Here is a 21,898-nt window from a genome sequence, read left to right as displayed (position 1 = left end):
TGGAAGAGCCTGCTGTGCGGGCAGAGGCGGGAGGCCGGAAGAGAAGGGGCATTTCCGTCTCTGCCCTTGGTGCCTGGGCTTGCCTGTGGGGGCGGGGGGGGGGGCAGACAGGGTGCCCATCTTCACACGACAGCGTGGCTGCGCCTTTTTCTAAAACTCTCAGCTCGCCCCCCGCTTCCCTACTTCTGCAAAATCTCTCTGGGGGCCACACTCTAAGCAAACCATTTTTCTCCACGTTTCCCCAGAGAAACTACACTTTTTGTTTGTTTGTTTTTGTCTTTTTGCCTTTTCTAGGGCCGCACGCACGGCCCAGGCTAGAGGTCACATTGGAGCTACAGCTGCCAGCCTATACCACAGCCACAGCCACACAGGATCCGAGCTGTGTCTGCGACCCACACCACAGCTCACGGCAACGCCAGATCCTTAATCCACAGAGCGAGGCCAGGGATCAAACCTGCAACCTCACAGTTCCTAGTCGGATTTGTTTTCGCTGCTCCACCGTGGAAACTCCTCTGCCTCTCTCTCTGAGAGGCTCCACCATGTGGCTGGGGTCCAGCGTTGCTGGAGAATGAATCTCTTTATAAGTATTGCGTGGTTTTCTGAGATCTGAGGCATCTGGGAGAAACAGGCACCTGTGTCCATGGGGACCTACAGGCTCCTTCGTCCTTCCTCCTGCTTGTCCTCGAGTTTGCCTTTCCAAACAGATTTCTGGAACAATGTTCAAACCAAACACGGTGATTTCCAGGTAGTAGGATCTGGGACATTTTTCAATTTTCTTTTTTGTTCTTTGTCATATTGTTTCAATTTTTAACATAAGATTGTACCAATTTTACAAAGACAAAATGATTATTCTGTTTTGAATAGTCTTTCAGAATGCTAAAAATGGGAGTTCCTGTTGTGGCTCAGCAGACTAAGGATCCCACTAGGATCCACGAGGATGCAAGTTCAATCCCTGGCCTCGCTCAGTGGGTTAAGGATCTGGTGTTTCCGTGAGCTGCAGTGTAGGTGGCAGACACGGCTCGGATCCCGTGTTGCTGTGGCTGTGGTGTAGGTCGGCAGCTGCAGCTCTGATTTAACCCCCAGACTGGGAACTTCCACATGCCGCGGGCATGGCCCTAAGTAAAAGGGGGGGAAATGATAAAAATGCATGAGGTGCTTTTTTAAGCTTTAAGTTTTCAAACGATAGCCGATTGGAAGCCCTAGGCGTCAGGCCGAGTGTGGGTAGTAGGTCCCTCTTACTTTCCTGAGTGTGTGTCCTGGGGGCCTTCTCATGGTTTAAGAACCTTAAAAACATGAAGCCCGTTTGATGTTGCGCCCATAGAGAAGTTACCCTAAGAAATGATTAAGAAAGTATACCAAGATTTATACATGAAAGTTTTCATGAAGGTTTTGTGTGTTTCTGTTTGTTCTTTTTTTGACCATGCCCATGACCATGCCCACGTGAAAATTCCAGGCCAGGGATCGAACCTGTGCCGCAGTTGTAGCCTACACCACAGCTGCGGCAAGGCTGGATGCTTAACCCACTGAGCGAGGCCAGGGATCGAACCTGCATCCTCATGGCTACTCGTCAAGGTCTTAGCCCACTGAGCCACAATGGGAACTCCTTGAAGGTGGTGTTTTTAATGACAATTTGCCAACAGCCCCAGTGTCTGACTCTAGGAGACTGACTACAAGTTTGGTTCTGGTGATCTTTGAAAGTTTCTTCTTTATGCTCTTTTGGTTGACTTTTATTTTCTAAGGAGAGTGCATTGCTTGGGTAACCACCATGAAGCTATTTCTACTTTGCTAACAAGTCTGGTTCTAGAGTCCCTTCGTGGCTCAGTGGTTAACAAACCTGACTAGTATCCATGAGGACATGGGTTCGATCCCTGGCCTTGCTCCATGGGTTATGGACCTGGCGTTGCCATGAGCTGTGGTGTAAGTCGCAGATGCGGCTTGGATCCCGTGTTGCTGTGGCTCTGGCGTAGGCCGGCAGCTACAGCTCCGATTGGACCCCTAGCCTGGGAACCTCCATGTGCCGCAAGTGCGGCCCTAAAAACACAAAAAATAAGGAAAAGAAGTCCACTTCTGCAGAACCATTGCTCCCATTATCTGAAACATCTGTTCAGGGCAGGGGCACAATGAGGCTAGAAGGAGTGGATGGGCAGCCTGCTGGACACAGGTCATAGGCCGGTTCTCCAAGTCATAATCCACTATCCACATTAAAATGAAAAGCAAGTCTCCTTTGTAGATAGATGACCTGGTGGCTCTACCGTAGGACTCAGTAAGAGAGAGACCCCTGGAGTTCCCGTTGTGGCTCAGTGGTTAACAAATCCGACTAGGAACCATGAGGTTGCTGGTTCGATCCCTGGCCTTGCTCGGTGGGTTAAGGATCCAGCGTTGCCATGAGCTGTGGTGTAGGTTGCAGACGTGGCTTGCATCCCGTGTGGCTGTGGCTCTGGCATAGGCCGGTGGCTACAGCTCCGATTGGACCCCTAGCCTGGGAACCTCCATATGCCGCAGGTGCGGCCCTAGAAAAAGATTAAAAAAAAAAAAAAAAGAGAGAGAGAGAGAGAGACCCGTGGGTAGAGAGAAAGGGAGTCCCTGGTGAAGAAGAAGGACTCTGCCCAGGGAGCCTGAGCAGCTGAGGATGGAGAATGGGGGCGATGGCAACGGGGAGGTAGGGAGCCAGAGTCGTCACCACGTGGAGATTAGTGCATGGAAAGAAGCACTGTCTCAGGCACCTCACTGCATTTTCGTCCACCTGCTTTATGTAGTAAACATCCAACGGGGAAGAGAGAGCGCTGTTCATTTGCTCAAATGAAGCCTGGGAGGGCAGGGGCAGGTGGGTCTCAGCTCACTCGCGCCCCCTTGTGTCTGATGGGGCTCATGGCAGGGACAGGTGCTGAAAGGAAATGAGATTTTATTGGAGAAAAGTCTGCCAAGGATGGAAGCTGTCTGGATCAGGGAATCCTGCGAGGGAGAGAGACCAAGGGAACTGCCAGGATCCAGCTCAGCCCTAGAGACACTGGGGCAGCAAATCACACGGCCCTTGTGAAATTCCTCCAAAGCACGGGTCCTGGGGTCCAGTAAATTTGGGGACTATTGCCTATTATATTCCCTCCTCCAGCTTCCTGAGGCATTTTAACATATCAGAGTCATTGAAAGTTCAACAACAAAGAAACTGCTTTAGGGAGTTGCCATTGTGGGCAGCGGAACGAATTCAACTAGTATCCATGAGGATACGGATTCAACCCCTGGCCTTGCTCTGTGGGCCATCGATCTGGAATTGCCGTGAGCTGTGGTGTAGATATCAAATGTGACTTGGATCCTGTGTTGCTGTGGCTGTGGTGTAGGCCAGTGGCTACAGCTCTGATTCGACCCCCAGCCTGCCAACCTCCATATGCCGTGGGTGGAGCCCTAAAAACACACACACAGAAAAGGTGGTGAGGGTGGTGGTGAGAACGCATGTGTAGGGCTTACTCGATCCCAGGTATTGTTCTAAGCACTTTATATAATAACTCCCTTCATTCGAGCAGTCTATGGGGGTAGGTGAAAGTTTATTAGAAGGAAAAAATGAAGTCGAATCCTCATTCATTGCTGGAGGGAGCGCAAAGCTGGTACATCTGCTTAGGGAGGCAAGCATGTCTCTTACGTCGTGAGGTTTGGGATGGTTACATCAAAATAGTGCCTTCAGGGCCACCCCCGCGGTCCGATGGCCTGAAGGGGCTCCTTCTCCAGATGCGAGAAGGCCTCCTGAGGGGGAAAAAGAACAGACCTGCCTGTCTCAGGTGAGAGGCACAGGTGCGAGGGAGGGCGGGTGAGGATGGCAGTATGGTGGACTTCACTTCTTCCGAAGGGAGTCACTGTTCAGAGCCCAGGGGGTCCCGCCAGCTGGGCTGGAGGCAGCTGGGCTGGGGGCTGTGCTCCTTTGCTGGCTCTGCCAGCTGCACCCATCAGGGTTGATGTGGGGGCATCCTCCCAGGGTCAGAAAGGGGTGCTGTCCTAACCCATAGAGCAGCCCTGTGGGCACAACCCCGTTACCACGCCCACCGCAGTTGGGAGACCACCCCCCCTCCACCCGTCCAGGAGGGTCAGGGGAACATAAGGACCAGCTGACCCCCAGGGCAAGGCGTGGATGTCTCTTGGGTTTGTTCCCTGATTTGTCAATTGGACAGGCCCCCAGTGAGGAGGGGACCTGGCCGAGGGCAGGCCCAGTCCTCTCCGTGTCACTCCCCGGTCACCAGCTCTGAAAGAGGGAGCTGCACCCCCACCCCACCCCACAGAGGCCCTACGCTGGGCTTAAAGCTCCTCAGCGTGGGTTCCGAGTCCCCTCGGGCCCTGGCTGGATGCTGTCAGCTGTCTTGTCCCCCAACCCCCGCCCCCGCCATGTCCTGGGCGCCTTCATTACGTGCGGCCCCTGGGCTGGGCCTCCCGTCTGCCTGGTTGGCTCAGATGCTCCTGGTCCTGACCCCTGCGGGCCCTACAGTTTCCTAGCCAGGCCAGGCCCAGGGCCTGGTCCCTGGGAAGGGATCAGTGGGGGGCTCTCGTTCCTGCCTGTCCCTTCCTGGACACAGAGTGTCCCAGTGTCCCGAGGGCTGGACCTGGGCAAACAGGGCTGATGACTGGGCCGTCCTGGCCACCTCCCAGGACCTTCTTCATCCTGCTCCCCCCACCGCCCCCATCCTCCCTGGAGGCTGGTTTCGGGCCCCACAGGGAGCTTCCCTGACTTTTCTTCCCCAAACGACGCTGACCGCCTCGCCACCCAATTGGGCCTGAGGTGCCCTCACCTCGGACAGCCGCCCCAGCCAGGTTCCTGTTAGGACAGTCCAGGAGCATGCATTTGTGGGCCAAGGCCACAAGGGGGCGCCCCTCTCCACCCTTCAGTCCTCAGGTCACTCTGAAGCCCAAACTGCAGGACTTCAGCCTCATGCTGGGTCTGGTGCCAGGCAGACAAGGGTCTCACAGTTTATGGGTTATAGAATTCTGACAAGCACCACGCCTCGCTGAGCTAAAATCAAGGTGTTGCCAGGGCGCTCTGGGGGAATCCATGCCTTGGCTCCTTTTTTTTTTTTTTTTTTTTTTTGCTTTTTAGGGTTGCACCCGTGGCATATGGAGGTTCCCAGGTTAGGGGGTTGCATCAGAGCTACAGCTGCCGGCCTACACCACAGCCACAGCAACTCAGGATCTGAGCCGAGTCTGCCACCTACACCACAGCTCACAGCAACACCAGATCCTTAACCCACTGAGCAAGGCCAGGGATTGAACCTGCGACCTCATGGTTCCTAGTCGGATTTGTTTCCACTGTGCCACAATGGGAACTCCCATTTCCTGGCCTTTTCCAGCTTCTAAAAGCTGCCTTCACTCCTTGGCTTGCGGCCCTTCTTCCGTCTGCAAAGCCAGCAGCTGTGGGCGGTGCCGGCCTAGGTCACACCATCTCACTCTGACCGTCTCTTCTAACTCCTGCTGTGAAGGATCCTCTGATGGCACTGGCTCCCCAGACAATCCGGGACCCATCATTATTTTTCTGACTACTGATAACTTCCTTGGGAAAGGCAGGTGGGAGATCAACCTTCTACGCTTTTCTGCCTGAGAGTGACATCATTTTGCCGCCCTCCCGTTTAACCGTTGATTTGCTGCGTTTACGATTCGAAAACTAAATTAGTTTTCTCTCAGACCTTGCTGTATCATCTTCCAGCAGACCCTATTCCAGCATCTCCCTGGCATCTTCTTGTTATTAAGCATCACGGATCTGAGATTTTTACTTAGACGTGGCCGGAACCACATTTGGTTGGAAGCCGGGGGCTTGAATCTGCATCCGAGCAGAGTGTCTTTGGAAGCCTGAGAATATGTCATGTGTCCAGCTCCCAGCCAACCAGATCCTTATTTGGTTTTGGTTATTATGGTCTGATTACAACACGACAGTAAATGGCTATTGAAGAAAATCTGGCAAGGATGAATCAGATTTGTTCAGGAGTAACAAGTGTGGGTCTTTTGGTGTCTGTACGTGCACCCAGCTCTCCCTGCGCTAAAATAGATACAGAGCTCAGAATTGCGTTCACGTTTAGAACCTGTCACAACTACTTCAGTTTTCTCATAGTTGTTCTATTACACACCTGCAAAGGGAAACAATATTCTTAGTGGCTGTCTAAAAAGTCCGCTCGGGCTTTCTACAATTTTTTGGAGAATAAGAAAAAAATTGGGGGAAAATGTATGAGCGGTGCCGTCCAGTCGCTGGTGAAAGACAGCAGACGTTAGCTCTGCAAACGGCTGCCCTCTATAAACCAGGCTTAAAAAAACATTTTATGGGAGTTCCGTCGTGGCTCATCGTTAATGAACCTGACTAGCGACCATGAGGATGCAGGTTTGATCCCTGGCCTCGCTCAGTGGGTTAAGGATCCGGCGTTGCCCTGAGCCGTGGAGTAGGTCACAGATGTTGCTCAGATCCCGTGTTGCTGTGGCTGTGGTGTAGGCCGGCGGGTACAGCTCCGATTCGACCCCTAGCCTGGGAACCTCCATATGCCGCGGGTGTGGCCCTAAAGAGACAAAACACACACACACAAAAAGCATCTTATGACTTCGACCTAAGGAGGACAGTTGCAAGTTTAACTGTCTTAGCAGATTTGAGAACGAGAGGAAGCCCCTGTCCGTGAACACAGAAAACACACCATCGGACATCGGTCACCTATCAGATAAGCCCCCCTGTCCCCACACTGCATGTCCCCCCAGCAGTCAGAGGGACGTCAACTGTCCCCTGGGTCGTGGTACTCCAGCTTGCGTGGTGGCAGAACAGGCAGCTCCACGTTCAAACCAGGTCAGCGTCTACTGGTCAGCGATGGGGTCACGGGGGGTCTCCACCATGACAGTGTGTCATGTCACCTGCAGGAGAGCTCGAGGCTACTCAGTGCGGCTATAGCCTCAGGTGCTGAGCGCAGACCAGGGGACAAATGGCCTCAGCAGCCTGAGGGCCACCCATGTGGGACAGCACCACACAGCTCACATACGTGACAAACTGTGGTAGCTGGCATTGAGAGACTGTGAAGGGTGTGACAAAAGGAGTGATGGGGTGGAGGGAGCAGCAGGCCCTGAGAGAGACAAGATGTCAGAGGAGGGAGTTCCCGTCAAGGTGCAGTGGTTAACGAATCCGACTAGGAACCATGAGGTTGCAGTTCGATCCCTGGCGTTGCTCAGTGGGTTAAGGATCCGGCATTGCCATGAGCTGTGGTGGGGGTTACAGACGCAGCTCGGATCCTGCGTTGCTGTGGCTCTGGCGTAGGCTGGAGGCTACAGCTCCCGTTAGACCCCTAGCCTGGGAACCTCCATATGCCGCGGGAGCGGCCCTAGAAATGGCAAAAAGACAAAAAAAAAAAAAAAAGTTGTCAGCAGAGGGTGGAAGAAGGCAGGCATCTGCCAGGAAAAGGAACCCTGGTGCTGCTCATGTCCTTCCGGAAACTAGCTTTCTAATCGAATTCCCTGAGAGGGTTCTGCTGTGGGCAACGGCAACCTGCATCGCGCAGGCGGTGGCCGATGATTCAGGAGTTAAGGAGCCGTCTTGGGGTGGATGGGACAGGGGTGACCCTGAGAGTGTCCAGGAAGCCACGTGGGTCCACAGAACACTCTGCATGGCATCGACTTGAATATGCACAGGTCTTTATTAGCAAAGGGGACGGGACCGACTCAGCAGATGGCCCCAGGTCTCAGGGGGCGCGCCTGGGCTCAGGGCAGCTGCAGGAGCAAGGGAGCCCAGAGCAGAGGGAGGAGCAGCAGCGGGCGGGGGTCTGGTCTGTGAATGTGGTTTTTGGCCATTATCTTTCGGATCCATTCGTAGTGCATGCTGATGTTGGTGTAGACGCCGGGCCGGTTGGGCCGACCACAGCCCACGCCCCAGCTCACGACTCCAATCTGATACCACAGCCCTTTCTTTTTGCAGGCCAGGGGTCCGCCTGAGTCACCCTGGGGAGCAGTGTGGTTGAGCGAGGCCTGGGGCAGGGCAGGAGGGGGAGCAGAGCGGCTGGGAGAGCAGGAGGGGCCGTGGAGCTGGGCAGGGGCTGTAAACCCCACCCCTCCCCCTGGAAGCCACCAAACCTCAGTTTCTGCCTCTGCAAAGTGGGGCAAGAGCCTCTCCCCCCGGGCTTCACAGGAGGAGCCAGTGAGGGGCCACGATCCAGGCCGCCCTCGGGCCTGGGGGGTGGGGCTGCGGTGGGGGTGGGATGCCAGGGCCCCGAAGGCCTGCTGGGGGCAGGAGGGACACTCACGAAGCAGGCATCCTTGCCGCCTTGAGGGTCGCCGGCACAAACCATGTCTCCCCAGATGTTGCGGCGGAAATCAGGCAGTGAGAACAGGTGGTTACACATGGTGGCGTTAATGATGCCGACCTGGACTTCCTGGAGGGTGTGGGGAGATGGCAGCACTGCCAAGGAGTTGAGGGGACAGAGAAGGGTGGCACCCTCAGCCTCTCCTCTGCCACTGAGTGGGGAGGAAGGGTGGAGGCTCCAGGGCAGAGTCCCTCCCTCCCGAGCCTGGGGCATCGCCCTTGACCCCTCGGCTCTAGCCCCGCCCACAGCACGCCTTGGGGACGAAGCGTCTCACAGAGGAGCCTGGGGGTGGGGGGCGTGCTGTTACAGCGCCGGCCTTGCCCGAGCCAGTGGGGGAGACCGCAGCACGCATGGGGGCAGGGCTAGTGTCCCCGAGACCGTTTAGAATTACCGGGATCCAGCCAGCCAGCCGAGGAGGTGGGGTGGCCCTGGAGCTCTGTCCCTGTGCCTTTGGGCATTCCCGGGGTCTGAGCCGAGCTCCAGGATGCACTCCTGCAGCCCCCACCCCAGGAAACAGTGCAAAGCCCCACTCTCAGGAAAGAAAAGAGTCAGGGGAGTTCCCGTTGTGGCGCAGCGGAAACGAATCTGACTAGCATCCGTGAGGACGCAGGTTCGATTCCTGGCCTCACTCAGTGGGTTAAGGATCTGGCGTTGCCGTGAGCTGTGGTGTAGGTCTCAGACACAGCTAGGATCCTGTGTTACTGGGGCTGTGGTGTCGGCCAGCAGCTCTAGCTCCGACTGGACCCCTAGCCTGGGAACCTCCATATGCCACGGGTGTAGCCCTAAAAAGCACACACACAAAAAAATTCAGGAGCAGGGTTGCCCTCCCCCTCCCCCACCACCGCAGCCTGATGTGAACCCAGATGTGTCCAGGTCCTCAATCCCACCCAGAATCACCTCCTCATCCTCGACGATGGCGACCCCCGACAACCATGAGTGCTGGTGTGCAAACAGAGCTTCCTGTCTGCCAGGGCTCCGCTACGTTCCTGCATGTGAGCCCTTTTAAGCCTTAGAGCCACCCTCTCAGATGGGAACTATTATTACCCTCTCCCCTTATTTTTTTGCTTTTCAGGCCTCACCTGCAGCATATGGAGGTTCAGGCTAGTGGTTGAATCGGAGCTGCAGCCGCCGGCCTACCCCACAGCCACAGCCATGACGGATCCCCAACCCACTGAGCAAGGCCAGGGATTGAACCCACCACCTCATTATGATCCCATTTCACAGATGAGGAAGCTGAGGCGCAGTTAGATAAAGTGCCTCGCCCAGGGTACAGGGTCCATGGGCTTTGGGGAGTCGGGGGACTCCAGAAGCCGCCTGCTCCCTGTGAGGAGGGTTGAGCCTGGGCCTGGATGTGGTCGCCTGTCAGTGGAGGGGAAGAAGCACAGGCTGCCTGGAGGGGCTCCTGGCTCACACCCAGCCTGTGGGCGCAGGAAGTCTGCACAGGGGCACTTTCTTCAGTCCCTTCGGGGGAAGGGGAAGGCCGGGGGTGGGGGCAGGTCTCCTACAGATTCATCTGTCACCCCTGATTCCAGGTCTTTAACCTCGGGGACACTGCCCTCTGTAAGCCAATGACCCCTGGGGCCTTGGGCAACTTTCAGGTCCCTCCAAGTTTCCTCATCTATAAAGTAGGTAAGAGGATGCCCCCAGCCTCCTGGGTAGATGGGCTCCAGAAGGAAGAGGGTTCCTGGGGCCCAGAACAGCTCCAGGTACACACAGCCCCAAAGGAGCATCAGCTCTCATGGTTGCCATGGTTACGCATGGTGCAGGCGTGGGCAGGGCCAGGGAGCGTGGGAGGGGCAGTCCCATCCCAGAGTCTAGAGCCCCCGGGGCACCCCTGGGAGCCTGTGCCTAGCGATTTCAGAGGATGTGCCATCAGAGCACAGAGATGGAGCGGGGAGTCAAGGCTTGACATTTCAAGGGGAGAAAATGAGCTGGCACCGCAGGGAGAGGATGCCCCTCGAATGCGGAAGGGATGGGGAAGCCAGAGGCGGGAGGCTAGGTGGCTGCACGGTGGGTGGGAGAGCAGGGTGCTGGGGGGGAAGAGGGCCTTCCTGACATAGCCGGGAAGGCTGGGGGCGCCAGCCTGGGGGGCCTCCTGCTCTGGCTTCTGGTTCACAGTCTCCGGAAGGGGGAGGGAGGAGGAGCTGCGTGTGGGTACAGAGAGCCCTGCTCTTTATGGGGCAGCAGGAGCGAAGCCGGTGTAGGGAGCATGCAGGCCAGGCCAGGGCACAGCCCAGGTGGGGGCCGCCGAGGCTGGTGTGGCTGGAACAAGTGGACCGTGCCGTGATCCCCTGTCCCCACCCCAGATCCATCGGTCCCCAGCCTCACCCTCATCTTCTGTGATGTCCCCCCAGCCGGTCACCCAGCAGTCGGTCTGGTTCTGGAACTCCGAGGACGAGGCCGGGACACAGACGGGCTGGATGTGCTTGCTGTAGGTGACGGAGGAGGCCAGCCGCAGCAGGGCAATGTCGAATGACGAGGACCCCAGATACCGAGGGCTCAGGAAAATCCGCGCCACCTGGTAGCGGTTGTAGTAGGCTTGCAGGTTCCAGATGGACGGCGAGGAGGTCAGCTCGCCAAACTGGACCGTCCATTCATTGGGATTGGCGCTCCTGGCAGGGGAGCAGGACGCAGTCAGGGGCCCTCGGAGGGACCTGGCCACCTGAGCTCACCTGGGGCTGCTCCCTGAGGGGAGACCCTGGGGCGGCGGCGGCGGGGCACACCCCACCCCCAACACCATCAGCAGCCCTTTCCACGGCCGCGGAGGCCAATGCAGAACCGGGGAGCGCCCAGAGGCCTGCTGGGGACCGGGTCGGGGGCAGGAGGGGGCCTCCGCTGCTGGCTCAGGTGCTCAAGCACTCAACCGCCTGTCACCTGCCAGAGCTCTCCTCAAAAGGGGACAGGCAGATGCACAGGCCAAACAGCAGGCCACACGCCAACCAGCTTCCCTGGCGCCTGCCGCCACACGCCTGGCTCTGGGTCCCGCACCCACATCCCGGAGCTGCTGGGAGGGGACGGGCTGAGGAAGCTGGAGCCTGGTGGGGCCATGTGGGGACAAGGGCAGAGATGAAACGGTGCATGGGCGTGTTCAGCGAGAACATTCTGGAAGAAACCACCCAGGGTTTCCTCCAGGAGCAATGGGGGGCGCTCGCGTGGGTGGAACGGGCTGCAGCCAGGCCTGGGTCTCAGGGGCACACGACGGCCACGTCCCATGCCACCTGCACGCAGCTCCCGGGGCAGACCCAGGCAGGGCCTGGGGTCCGCGGCCCGCCCGCCCCCTTACTCACTCTTGGAAGCAGTGCGCGGCTGAGAGCACCCAGCGGCGGTTCAGCAGGCTCGCCCCACAGTGGTGGAAGCCCCACATGCGCAGGCTGCCCTGCCAAGGCCAGCGGCCAAGCTCTGAGTCCTTTCCACCCACTATGCGTGTCGGGACGGCGCGTTGGCCACATGGCCCTGGGATGGACAGACGGACACCAGGCTGAGCTGTGGGAGGCAGGCCCTCCCCGCCCCCACCTCACCCACCAGGCTGCGCCAAGGAAAGGGGCGCCCCGGGGACGCGCCCCGGAGGGAGGGCTCGCCGGGCACCCGCCCCACGCGGCCGCCCCTCCCGCCAGGGGCCCATCAGTTACATGTGAGCAACGACGAGTTCTCGAAACCTGGCGCGGGGGAGAGCAAACCATCAGGCGGGCGCCCGTCGCCCTCCCGCCCCGGGGCCCAGCGCGGGGAAGCGCGCCCCCTGGACGCCTTACCTGGAAACAGCAGGTCCTTATCCTGCAACTCTGCGGGCGGGAGAGAAGGTGAGCGGCTCTCGCTCTCCGCCCGCCCCCTCCTTCCCCATTGCCCCTGGCGGCGCCGGCGGCCCCCGCCTGAGCTCACCCGGCCTCGCGATTTCCACTCGCGCCAACAGCTGCGCCAGCAGCAGCGCCCCGACCCGCGCGCCCATGGCCTCTTCTCCCGCCGCCTGGCGCCCCCTCTGCTTCCGCCCGCTCCGGGGGGGCCCCGCCTGGGGCGCCCCCTGGGGGAGAGGGAGCCGCGCGAACCCTGGCCTGTCGGTGGGAACGTGGCACCTCCCAGGGCCCCAGCTTTGAGCTTCTGCTGGGACTGGGTCCCGCGCCTACATGCCTTGCTACGGCCCCGGGACCGCTGCACCCGAACCATCCCTTTCTTGTCTGCAGCGCTGGGTGCCTGGCTGCCCGCCCCCCCCTGCCCGAGGTGGCCCTCTTTTCTAACCACTGCTTCCTCCAGGAGGGACCAAGGAGCTGGCCCACAGCCGGGACTCCCGTGAAAGCACTGTGTTATCTGCTGTTAAATGTGATGGACCAGAGTTCCCATTGTGGTGCAGGGGAAAAGAAAGACTAGTAATCCTGAGGTTGCGGGTTCGATCCCTGGCCTTGCTCAGTGGGTTAAGGATCCAGTATTGCTACAAGCTCCAGGTAAGTAGCAGATGCAGCTCGGATCCTGCATTGCTGGGTCTGGGGTGCAGGCCGGCAGCTGTAGCTCCCATTCCACCCCTAGCCTAGGAACTTCCGTGTGCCTTGGGTTCAGCCCTTAAAAAAAGACTGAGTGTGGATTGGAGACCTAGGACTGTGGGGCTGAGCCACGAGAAGCTTCTCTCCGGATCCTTTCTTGGGGAAGTGAGGGTCTTGGATTTGGAGGTTTTCTTTTGCTTTTTAAGGCCACAGGTGCGGCATATGGAAGTTCCCAGGCTAGGGGTCGCATTGGAGCTGCAGCTGCCAGCCTACAGCACAGCCACAGCCACACCGGATCCCAGCCGTGTCTGTGACATACTCTGCAGCTCACGGCAATGCCAGATTGTTGTTAACCCACTGAGCGAGGCCAGGGATCAAACCCCTATCCTCATACATGAGCTGGGTTTGTAACCCACTGAGCCAAAGTGGGAACTCCTTATCACACCTCCTTGACCTCACACACTGCAGAGGGGGCACGTGGGTGCAGGCTGGCGGCCTTGGGGGCAGACTTGGCCCCTGGGTATGGCAGGGGGTTGAGTTTCCTGTAAGATGGTTCCCCTCTGTTGCCTTTGGCAACCTGGCACTGCCCCCATGAGCTCCGTGGATCACAGCTAAGTGTGGCTCCTAACAAAAGACACAGAGCCAGTGCCTGCTTCCTGGGGCTACAGGGAACACCCAGGAGCCCCTTCATCATGGCGGCTTACTTAAGCCACGGGTCCTGTGCGGATCCTCGGGGCTGCCCACCACCCTTGCAAACCTCGTGTCCAAGCTGGCTCCTCCCTCTGACCACCCACCTGTCCCCTGCCCACTGTCCCTTCCTACTAAATGCCAAGCTGGCTCCAGACTCCGGGGGGGGCCTCTCCCTGCAGACTCACTGCACAGACACGGTCTCGTGAGGGGCTGCTTCTGGGCATTCAACGCACAGTGCTCACGCCACTTCGTCAGGAAGGCTTCCCCGTCCCCTCCCCTCTAAAGCAAACCCCATGGTGCCCCTGTTGACCATCCTTCTCACCGACCTGTTGTATGTTCTTTCCAGAACTTAGCAGTGTCCAAACCCATCTCGTTTGGTCAAGTGTGTGTGTGTAGCCGTCGGTTGCCTCCAAGGATTGGGTGTGACACACCCGGTGAACGTTGGTGGAATTGAGAAGGGCTGCAGGTTGGCAGAGCGTGGCGTGCATAGCTCTGACTTGGGGGAGGTTTGTCTGGCTTGGGAGGTCCCTGTCGCCAGCACGGAGGCACCTGCCCGTCCCCTGGCCCAGGAGGAGTGCTGTGGAGGCTCAGGGAGCCCCTCGGAGGTCACCGGGCCCCCCAGGTGGGGGAAAGGAGCATGTCTCCCCTTCCTCCGTCATCCACAGTCACACCTGGCTGCCATCCCACGAGTTGCCTGCAGGAAAAGCAACCTGGAGAAGGTGGCCAATAGCAGTGGGAGTTCACGTCCATGGTTGCATGTGTATTGGGTCTTCTGGGCGAGGCAGCGAGTAGAGGTAGGGGGCTGGCATGCCCCTGCCTGGTGGACCCCAGCACAGGGTCCTGGCTGGCATGTTGGATGCAGGCAGTGTGTGGGGCCTTGCGTGTGCCGTGACCACAGCAACGTCCCTGGTGGTCAGCCTGCAGCTGCTGTCTGGATGCTGGATGACACTGGGGACCAAGCACAGGCTCCTTCTGTCAGGTCGGCTGTGCTCGATCTCGTGGTGGCCTACGGGTGGCCTTCTCAGCCACAGCCCTGCCCTACCTGCCCCTTACCCTGACTAGGATGAGGTGGCAGGGGGGCTCCCAGGCTTTCTGGCCATCAGAAGGACCCTGGAGGCAGACAGCAAAGACAGGGATATGCAGGCCCTGCAGTCAGAGGTTTGAGGGAGGGCTTCCCAGGTTCAAGTGAGCTAGGCAGCAAGGACTGGATGCCGTGGAGAAAGCTCTGGAAAGTGACATGTGAGTGATGGGGTTGGGGGGCGGCTGCTGAGGGCAGTCAAAGGGCTGGGAAAGGCTGGGCTAGTCCGGTGGGGTCTCGGGACCAAGGCTGCAGCTTCCACCCACAGGGGCTGAGCCTGTCCCCCTCTGTCTCCTCTGCCCTGTGCAGTGCCCAGCAGGGCCCCCAGTCACACCCCGCCCCCGCCTGAGGTCCCTGCCCTGTGCTTCCTCCTCCTGCTGCTGCCTCCCCAGCAGTCCCCAGGCTTCCCTGGAAAGACAGATGGGGGTTGGAGAAGGAGGGAACAAGAAGGAGAGCCAGCCCAGCCTGGCCCAGAGCCTTCACTGCCTTCGTCTGGGTGATGGGGATGCAGCCCCAGCCCTGCTGGGCCCCAGGCCATGTTGTCCACCAAGCCGAAGGGCAGGGCTGCTGGGGAGGGGGGTGGGCAAGCCCCGGGGTGTGCAGCCCTCCGTTTCCTGTGGGAAAAGTGGAGATAACAGTAACGCTGTCTGCGGGGCTGCCGTGTCAAGCGGTGCCCTGTGGGTTAAGCTCCCACATGCGGGAGGTCCTTCCATGAACACCCTCTAGGCCCGAGGAGTGGCGAGGGCAGGTCACCAGCCAGAGGCACTTTCTCCAGCCAGGCTTTACTGCCTCTCAGACAGACGTGCCTGCAAAGGCACTGGCCCAGCACGGGACTGTAAACCAGCTCAAAGAGTCCCAGAAACCACTCAAGGAGCCCTAGAGCACAGGTGCTCCCTGGGACTCAGCCTGGAATGGTGGGCCAGGAACAGGGCACACCAGGCTGTGTCCCCAGAGGCGCACATGGTGGCAGGAAGAGCAAGAGGGCAACGTAGGGCCCACTGGGGACATATGGGAGGTGGGCGCTGGGCCCAGGGCTGGGGGCTCTGAAGGGAGGAGACCACAGGTATTAGGAGGGGGCTTCTCCTGGGGGCAGAGGCTAGGCAGGTGCTGGAAGGTGGCTGTCCAGGGAGGGTGTGGGGAGAAGATCCCTGCGAAAACCTGTGTCCTGCACCAAGGCAGGAGCAGGAAGAAGGCTTTTTAAGGCCTCACCCACAGCATATGGAGGTCAAATCAGAGCTACAGCTGCTGGCCTCCACCACAGCCACAGCAATGCAGGATCCGAGCTGCATCTGCTACCTACAGCTCATGTCAATGCCAGATCCTTAACCCACTGAGCAAGGCCAGGGATCGAACCCGCAACCTCAGGATTACTAGTCTTTCTTTTCCCCTGCACCACAATGGGAACTCTGGTCCATCACATTTAACAGCAGATAACACAGTGCTTTCACGGGAGTCCCGGCTGTGGGCCAGCTCCTTGGTCCCTCCTGGAGGAAGCAGTGGTTAGAAAAGAGGGCCACCTCGGGCAGGGGGGGGCGGGCAGCCAGGCACCCAGCGCTGCAGACAAGAAAGGGATGGTTCGGGTGCAGCGGTCCCGGGGCCGTAGCAAGGCATGTAGGCGCGGGACCCAGTCCCAGCAGAAGCTCAAAGCTGGGGCCCTGGGAGGTGCCACGTTCCCACCGACAGGCCAGGGTTCGCGCGGCTCCCTCTCCCCCAGGGGGCGCCCCAGGCGGGGCCCCCCCGGAGCGGGCGGAAGCAGAGGGGGCGCCAGGCGGCGGGAGAAGAGGCCATGGGCGCGCGGGTCGGGGCGCTGCTGCTGGCGCAGCTGTTGGCGCGAGTGGAAATCGCGAGGCCGGGTGAGCTCAGGCGGGGGCCGCCGGCGCCGCCAGGGGCAATGGGGAAGGAGGGGGCGGGCGGAGAGCGAGAGCCGCTCACCTTCTCTCCCGCCCGCAGAGTTGCAGGATAAGGACCTGCTGTTTCCAGGTAAGGCGTCCAGGGGGCGCGCTTCCCCGCGCTGGGCCCCGGGGCGGGAGGGCGACGGGCGCCCGCCTGATGGTTTGCTCTCCCCCGCGCCAGGTTTCGAGAACTCGTCGTTGCTCACATGTAACTGATGGGCCCCTGGCGGGAGGGGCGGCCGCGTGGGGCGGGTGCCCGGCGAGCCCTCCCTCCGGGGCGCGTCCCCGGGGCGCCCCTTTCCTTGGCGCAGCCTGGTGGGTGAGGTGGGGGCGGGGAGGGCCTGCCTCCCACAGCTCAGCCTGGTGTCCGTCTGTCCATCCCAGGGCCATGTGGCCTCCGGGGCATCCAGTCGCGCGTGGTGGGTGGAAAGGACTCAGAGCTTGGCCGCTGGCCTTGGCAGGGCAGCCTGCGCTGGAATAAAGTCCACCTCTGCGGGGCGAGCCTGCTGAACCGCCGCTGGGTGCTCTCAGCCGCGCACTGCTTCCAAGAGTGAGTAAGGGGGCGGGCGGGCCGCGGACCCCAGGCCCTGCCTGGGTCTGCCCCGGGAGCTGCGTGCAGGTGGCATGGGACGTGGCCGTCGTGTGCCCCTGAGACCCAGGCCTGGCTGCAGCCCGTTCCACCCACGCGAGCGCCCCCCATTGCTCCTGGAGGAAACCCTGGGTGGTTTCTTCCAGAATGTTCTCGCTGAACACGCCCATGCACCGTTTCATCTCTGCCCTTGTCCCCACATGGCCCCACCAGGCTCCAGCTTCCTCAGCCCGTCCCCTCCCAGCAGCTCCGGGATGTGGGTGCGGGACCCAGAGCCAGGCGTGTGGCGGCAGGCGCCAGGGAAGCTGGTTGGCGTGTGGCCTGCTGTTTGGCCTGTGCATCTGCCTGTCCCCTTTTGAGGAGAGCTCTGGCAGGTGACAGGCGGTTGAGTGCTTGAGCACCTGAGCCAGCAGCGGAGGCCCCCTCCTGCCCCCGACCCGGTCCCCAGCAGGCCTCTGGGCGCTCCCCGGTTCTGCATTGGCCTCCGCGGCCGTGGAAAGGGCTGCTGATGGTGTTGGGGGTGGGGTGTGCCCCGCCGCCGCCGCCCCAGGGTCTCCCCTCAGGGAGCAGCCCCAGGTGAGCTCAGGTGGCCAGGTCCCTCCGAGGGCCCCTGACTGCGTCCTGCTCCCCTGCCAGGAGCGCCAATCCCAATGAATGGACGGTCCAGTTTGGCGAGCTGACCTCCTCGCCGTCCTTCTGGAGCCTGCGAGCCTACCTCCATCGTTACCGGGTTCAGGATATCGTCCTGTACTCGGAGCGCGTGATGCCTTCCCGGAACGACATTGCCCTGCTGCGGCTGGCCTCCTCCGTCACCTACAGCAAGCACATCCAGCCCGTCTGTATCCTGGCCTCCTCCTCGGAGTTCCAGAACCAGACCGACTGCTGGGTGACCGGCTGGGGGCACATCCGTGAGAAAAAGCGTGAGATGGGGGACAGCTGGGTTGGGAAGGGAGCATTATCCTCTAGACCCAGTTCCAGCCACACCAGCCACCACCTGGGCTGCACCCTGGCCGGGCCTGCATGATCCGCACGCTGGCTCTCCACTCCCACTGCCCCTTAAAGAGCAGGGCTCTCTGTCGGCACACTCGACTCCCCCTTGCGAAGCAGAGTTGAGAGGGAGGCCGGTGCAGGCCCGGGCCCCCTGCAGCAGTGTGCAAAGTTTTGGATGGACTTGTCGGAAAGGCAGCAAGCGCTGTTTCTCTTTTACTGAGCTCTTATTCGTAGCTTCTCACATTCACCCCTCCTAACGCATCCAGTTCAGCGGGGTGTTTTCAGTATATTCACAGAGTGGTGTAACCATCAGCACTACCTCGTTACAGAGCATTTTCATACCTCAAAATAAATCCCCAGCTTATTAGCCATTACTCCATATTCCCCCTTGTGCTAGGGCCACAGCCCCTGGCAGCCACTAACCGGCTTTCTGCCCATGAGTTGCCCACAATGGACACTTCATACAAATACCATCTGACAGGAGTTCCCGTCGTGGCTCAGTGGTTAACGAACCCGACTAGCATCCATGAGGATGTGGGTTCAATCCCTGGCCCCGCTCAGTGGGTTAAGGATCCAGTGTTGCCATGAGCTGTGGTGTAGGTTGCAGATGTGGCTCGCATCTGGTGTTGCTGTGGCTGTGGTGTAGGCCGGCGGCTACAGCTCCGATTCAACCGCTAGCCTGGGATCCTCCATATACCTCGGGTGTGGCCCTAAAAAGACAAAAAGACCAAAAAAAAATCCGCTCCTTTACAATTCTAGTCTTTAAATTGTTATTGTCACAAATTACATCTTTATGTATTGTGTAACCATTAACAGATTTATAGTTATTGTTTTATGCAATTGTCTTAAATTGTATAGGAAAGAAAATTATGAATCGAAACAATAATAATATTAGCTTTTATATTTACCAGTGTAGTTACCTTTACCAGTGTTCTCTATTCTCTGGGTTTAAGTTCCTTTCATTTCAGCCTGAAGGGCACCCTTTTTCATTCCTTGCCTAAAGGGCAGGCCTACTAATGATGAACCTTCTCTTAGCATTTGTTTACCTGGGACTGTCTTAATCTGGCCTTTTTTTTCTTTTTCTTTTTTTTTGTCTTTTTTTTTTGTTTGTTTGTTTTTTAGGGCCACACCTGTGGCACATGGAGGTTCTCAGGCTAGGGGTCTAATCGGAGCTGTAGCTGCCAGCCTACACCACAGCCACAGCAACGCCAGAGCCGAGCCGCATCTGATCTACACCACAGCTCATGGCAACACCGGATCCTTAACCCATGGAGCAGGGCCAGGGATGGAACCCGCGTCCTCATGGTTCCTAGTTGGATTCATTAACCACTGAGCCATGACGGGAACTCCGCCTTTATTTTTCTGAAGGATAGTTTTGCCTGATACGGAACTCTTAGTTGACTACTTCATTCTTTTTTTTTTTTTGTCTTTTCTAGGGCCACACCTGTGGCATATGGAGGTTCCCAGGCTAGGGGTCCACTCGGAGCTGTAGCTGCCAGCCTATGCCAGAGCCACAGCAATGCCAGAGCCAAGCCTTGTCTGTGACCTACACCACAGCTCACAGCAATGCCAGGTCCTTAACCCACTGAGTAAGACCAGGGATCGAACCCACAACCTCATGGTTCCTAGTCGGGTTCGTTAACCACTGAGCTGTGATGGGAACTCCTGACCGTTTCATTCTTTTAGCACTTTGCACATGTCATCTCACTGCCTCTGGGTTTCTGGAGTGTCTGAAAAGAATTTGGCTGTCATCTCTTTGAAGAGCCCTTATACTTCATGTGTAGCTTTTCTCTTGCTGTTTACAAGCTTCTCTCTTTATCTCTGCCTTTTGATATTTGCATGAAAATCTAGCTCCATGTGAATCTCCTTGTGTTTATTCTGCTCGGAGTTTGTTGGGCTTCTTGAGTGTGTAGATTCATACCGTTCATCAAATTTGGGAAAACTTCAGCCTGGATCCTGAGGCTAGAATGTGCTGATTATAATCAAGCTCAGCTGCTTCAGCCCCCTCCCCCACCTTGGATGCTTCAGCCAAGGTCTCTCCCCACTGGCTCGGGCAGCGTCTGTCATTTGCCTGCTGCAGAGAGAGGAACTGAGTCTCAGGGAGGTGCTGTAACAGCCTGTCCCTCCATTGGGCTCTTCTGTGATATTATTCCTCCCCCACCATGTGCTGGGTGCTGGGCTAAAGCAGTAAAATCAAAGGCAATGTCCCAGGCACTGTGGGTGCCCCTTCCCCAGATGGCAGAGGAGAAGCTAAAGTTGTTGTCTTTCTCTTTCCCACCCTCGACCCCAGCAGCACTGCCACCTCCCTATGCACTCCAGGAAGGGCAGGTCTCTATCATAAACAAGTCCAGGTGTTCCTTCCTGTTCCGTCAGCCCATTTACCGCAGTAGCACTAGGGATGCTATGATTTGTGCTGGCTCTGAGGATGGCAGCCGTGACACCTGCAGAGTGAGTAGTCCTGCCTCAGTGAGACCAAGTACCACCCCTCCCGACCTTGGGCCTGGGAGAAACCCCCTTGACCCCCTACCAATCCTCCCTCATGAGTTTATTCATGAGGAAAACCTTTGTAGACCCCATTTTTCCAGCCTGGGAAACAAGCTTCCCCTTTTATAGTAATTGTACCTTCTTTGATCCTTATATGAAATCCAGCAGATAGACGGTTGCCCTACTTTGCAGAGGCAGAAACTGAGGCTTGGTGGCTTCCAGGGGGAGGGGTGGGGTTTAAAGCCAGTCTGCCCTGCTCCACAGCCCCTCCTGCTCTCCCAGCCGCTCAGCTCCCCCTCCTGCCCTGCCCCAAGCCTCGCTCAACCACACTGCTCCCCAGGGTGACTCAGGCGGACCCTTGGCCTGCAAAAAGAAAGGGCTGTGGATTCAGATTGGAATTGTGAGCTGGGGAGTGGGCTGTGGTCGGCCCAACCGGCCCGGTGTCTACACCAACGTCAGTAGTTACTTCAACTGGATCCAGAAGCTGGTGGCCCACAGCACCCCCAGGCCAGGTGCCTCTCAGTTGCTGCTCAGTTGCCTCCCTCTGCTCTGGGCTCCCCCACTCCTGCAGCTGGTCTGTGCACACCTGGGCCCGTGAGGGTGCAGCAGTTACTGTAGCACCTGGCACATTCACCAGGGGCTGGGGGCACCCCAGTGGCAAAACTTCCTGCTGGACCAGGACAAGTCCCCTTCTGTCCCTTTGTTAATAAAGACGTGTGCGTATTCAAGTCGATGCCATGCAGAGTGTTCTGTGGACCCACGTGGCTTCCTGGACACCCTCAGGGTCACCCCGTCCCATCCACCCCAAGACGGCTCCTTAACTCCTGAATCATTGGCCACCGCCTGCGCGATGCAGGTTGCCGACGCCCACAGCAGAACCCTCTCAGGGAATTCGATTAGAAAGCTAGTTTCCGGAAGGACATGAGCAGCACCAGAGTTCCTGGGGGCATGAAAGGCTGGCGTGGGGATGCTGCGGAGGAAACGTCCCCAATACCCTAGCGCTCGGGTCCTGCTCCCCATCACCCAGTGGCCACAGCCTCCTGGTCCTCCGTCAGTCCTAGCAGATGAGGGTGGAGGCAGTTTATTTGGGGGATGACAGTAAGAAGCCCCCCGTAAGCGTGGGGAAGGCAAAGCAGGAGGGACAGAACCCATGGATGTTTGCCCACGTGTGGAGGGCACCCTGATGGGCAGTCGAGGCGCAGTCCAGCCACGGGGACAGGCCTCAGCATCACCCGTGATGTCAGGCCTGAATGCAGCCCCGCCTGTCCTGACTGTGGTTGAGGGACGTCCTGGGGGCTGGGGCTCCAGGCTCCATGAGGTGGCCTGGGTGGAGGGCAGCATGAAGCGTGTCTGGCCCCTGTTGGGGTCCCAGAACCAGCCTCAGCGGGGTCGCCTCGGCACCTGGGAGCTGC

At 58.7% G+C, this 21,898-nt stretch overlaps 2 protein-coding genes across 3 annotated transcripts; one reads left to right on the top strand and one right to left on the bottom strand.

Moving 5' to 3' along the window:
- Window positions 1-7,612: 7,612 nt before the first annotated feature.
- PRSS21 (serine protease 21) lies at window positions 7,613-12,248 on the bottom strand. 2 transcript variants are annotated; one of them, XM_005662218.3, is made up of 7 exons: window positions 12,171-12,248; window positions 12,044-12,073; window positions 11,924-11,950; window positions 11,582-11,747; window positions 10,623-10,906; window positions 8,235-8,389; window positions 7,613-7,932 (listed from the first exon to the last, which is right to left on the bottom strand). In XM_005662218.3, the coding sequence occupies exons 1-7, from the start codon at window positions 12,235-12,237 to the stop codon at window positions 7,696-7,698; spliced, it is 966 nt and encodes a 321-aa protein (XP_005662275.1). In that variant the 5' UTR covers window positions 12,238-12,248; the 3' UTR covers window positions 7,613-7,695. The 2 variants fall into 2 exon arrangements, with proteins under 2 accessions (XP_005662275.1, XP_084873955.1); XM_085017829.1 differs by having other exon boundaries at window positions 7,613-8,389.
- Window positions 12,249-16,306: 4,058 nt separating this feature from the next.
- LOC110259941 (serine protease 41-like) lies at window positions 16,307-21,209 on the top strand. Its single transcript, XM_085017834.1, has 7 exons — window positions 16,307-16,384; window positions 16,482-16,511; window positions 16,605-16,631; window positions 16,808-16,973; window positions 17,649-17,932; window positions 20,293-20,450; window positions 20,827-21,209. The coding sequence occupies exons 1-7, from the start codon at window positions 16,318-16,320 to the stop codon at window positions 21,082-21,084; spliced, it is 990 nt and encodes a 329-aa protein (XP_084873960.1). The 5' UTR covers window positions 16,307-16,317; the 3' UTR covers window positions 21,085-21,209.
- The last annotated feature ends 689 nt before the right edge of the window (window positions 21,210-21,898 follow it).

Source organism: Sus scrofa, chromosome 3 (assembly GCF_054392235.1).
Source record: "Sus scrofa isolate SSC_HxYL_T2T_F1_AM1 chromosome 3, Sscrofa_HxYL_maternal_Yorkshire_Landrace_v2.0, whole genome shotgun sequence".
NCBI classification, from domain to species: domain Eukaryota; kingdom Metazoa; phylum Chordata; class Mammalia; order Artiodactyla; family Suidae; genus Sus; species Sus scrofa.
Note: the sequence above shows the minus strand (reverse complement) of the source record. Positions and strands in the feature narration are given on the sequence as shown.

Bases quoted from the DNA above. Each gene is read 5' to 3' on its own strand.
- LOC110259941 (XM_085017834.1), top strand. From the start codon at position 16,318: ATGGGCGCGCGGGTCGGGGCGCTGCTGCTGGCGCAGCTGTTGGCGCGA. The intron at 16,385-16,481 runs GTGAGCTCAGGC...TCCCGCCCGCAG, and splicing joins AGTGGAAATCGCGAGGCCGG to AGTTGCAGGATAAGGACCTG. The intron at 20,451-20,826 runs GTGAGTAGTCCT...ACTGCTCCCCAG, and splicing joins GCAGCCGTGACACCTGCAGA to GGTGACTCAGGCGGACCCTT.
- PRSS21 (XM_085017829.1), bottom strand. From the start codon at position 12,237: ATGGGCGCGCGGGTCGGGGCGCTGCTGCTGGCGCAGCTGTTGGCGCGA. The intron at 11,748-11,923 runs GTAACTGATGGG...TGTCCATCCCAG, and splicing joins GAACTCGTCGTTGCTCACAT to GGCCATGTGGCCAACGCGCC. The intron at 8,390-10,622 runs GTGAGGCTGGGG...ACTCCTTGGCAG, and splicing joins GGACATCACAGAAGATGAGG to TGCTGCCATCTCCCCACACC.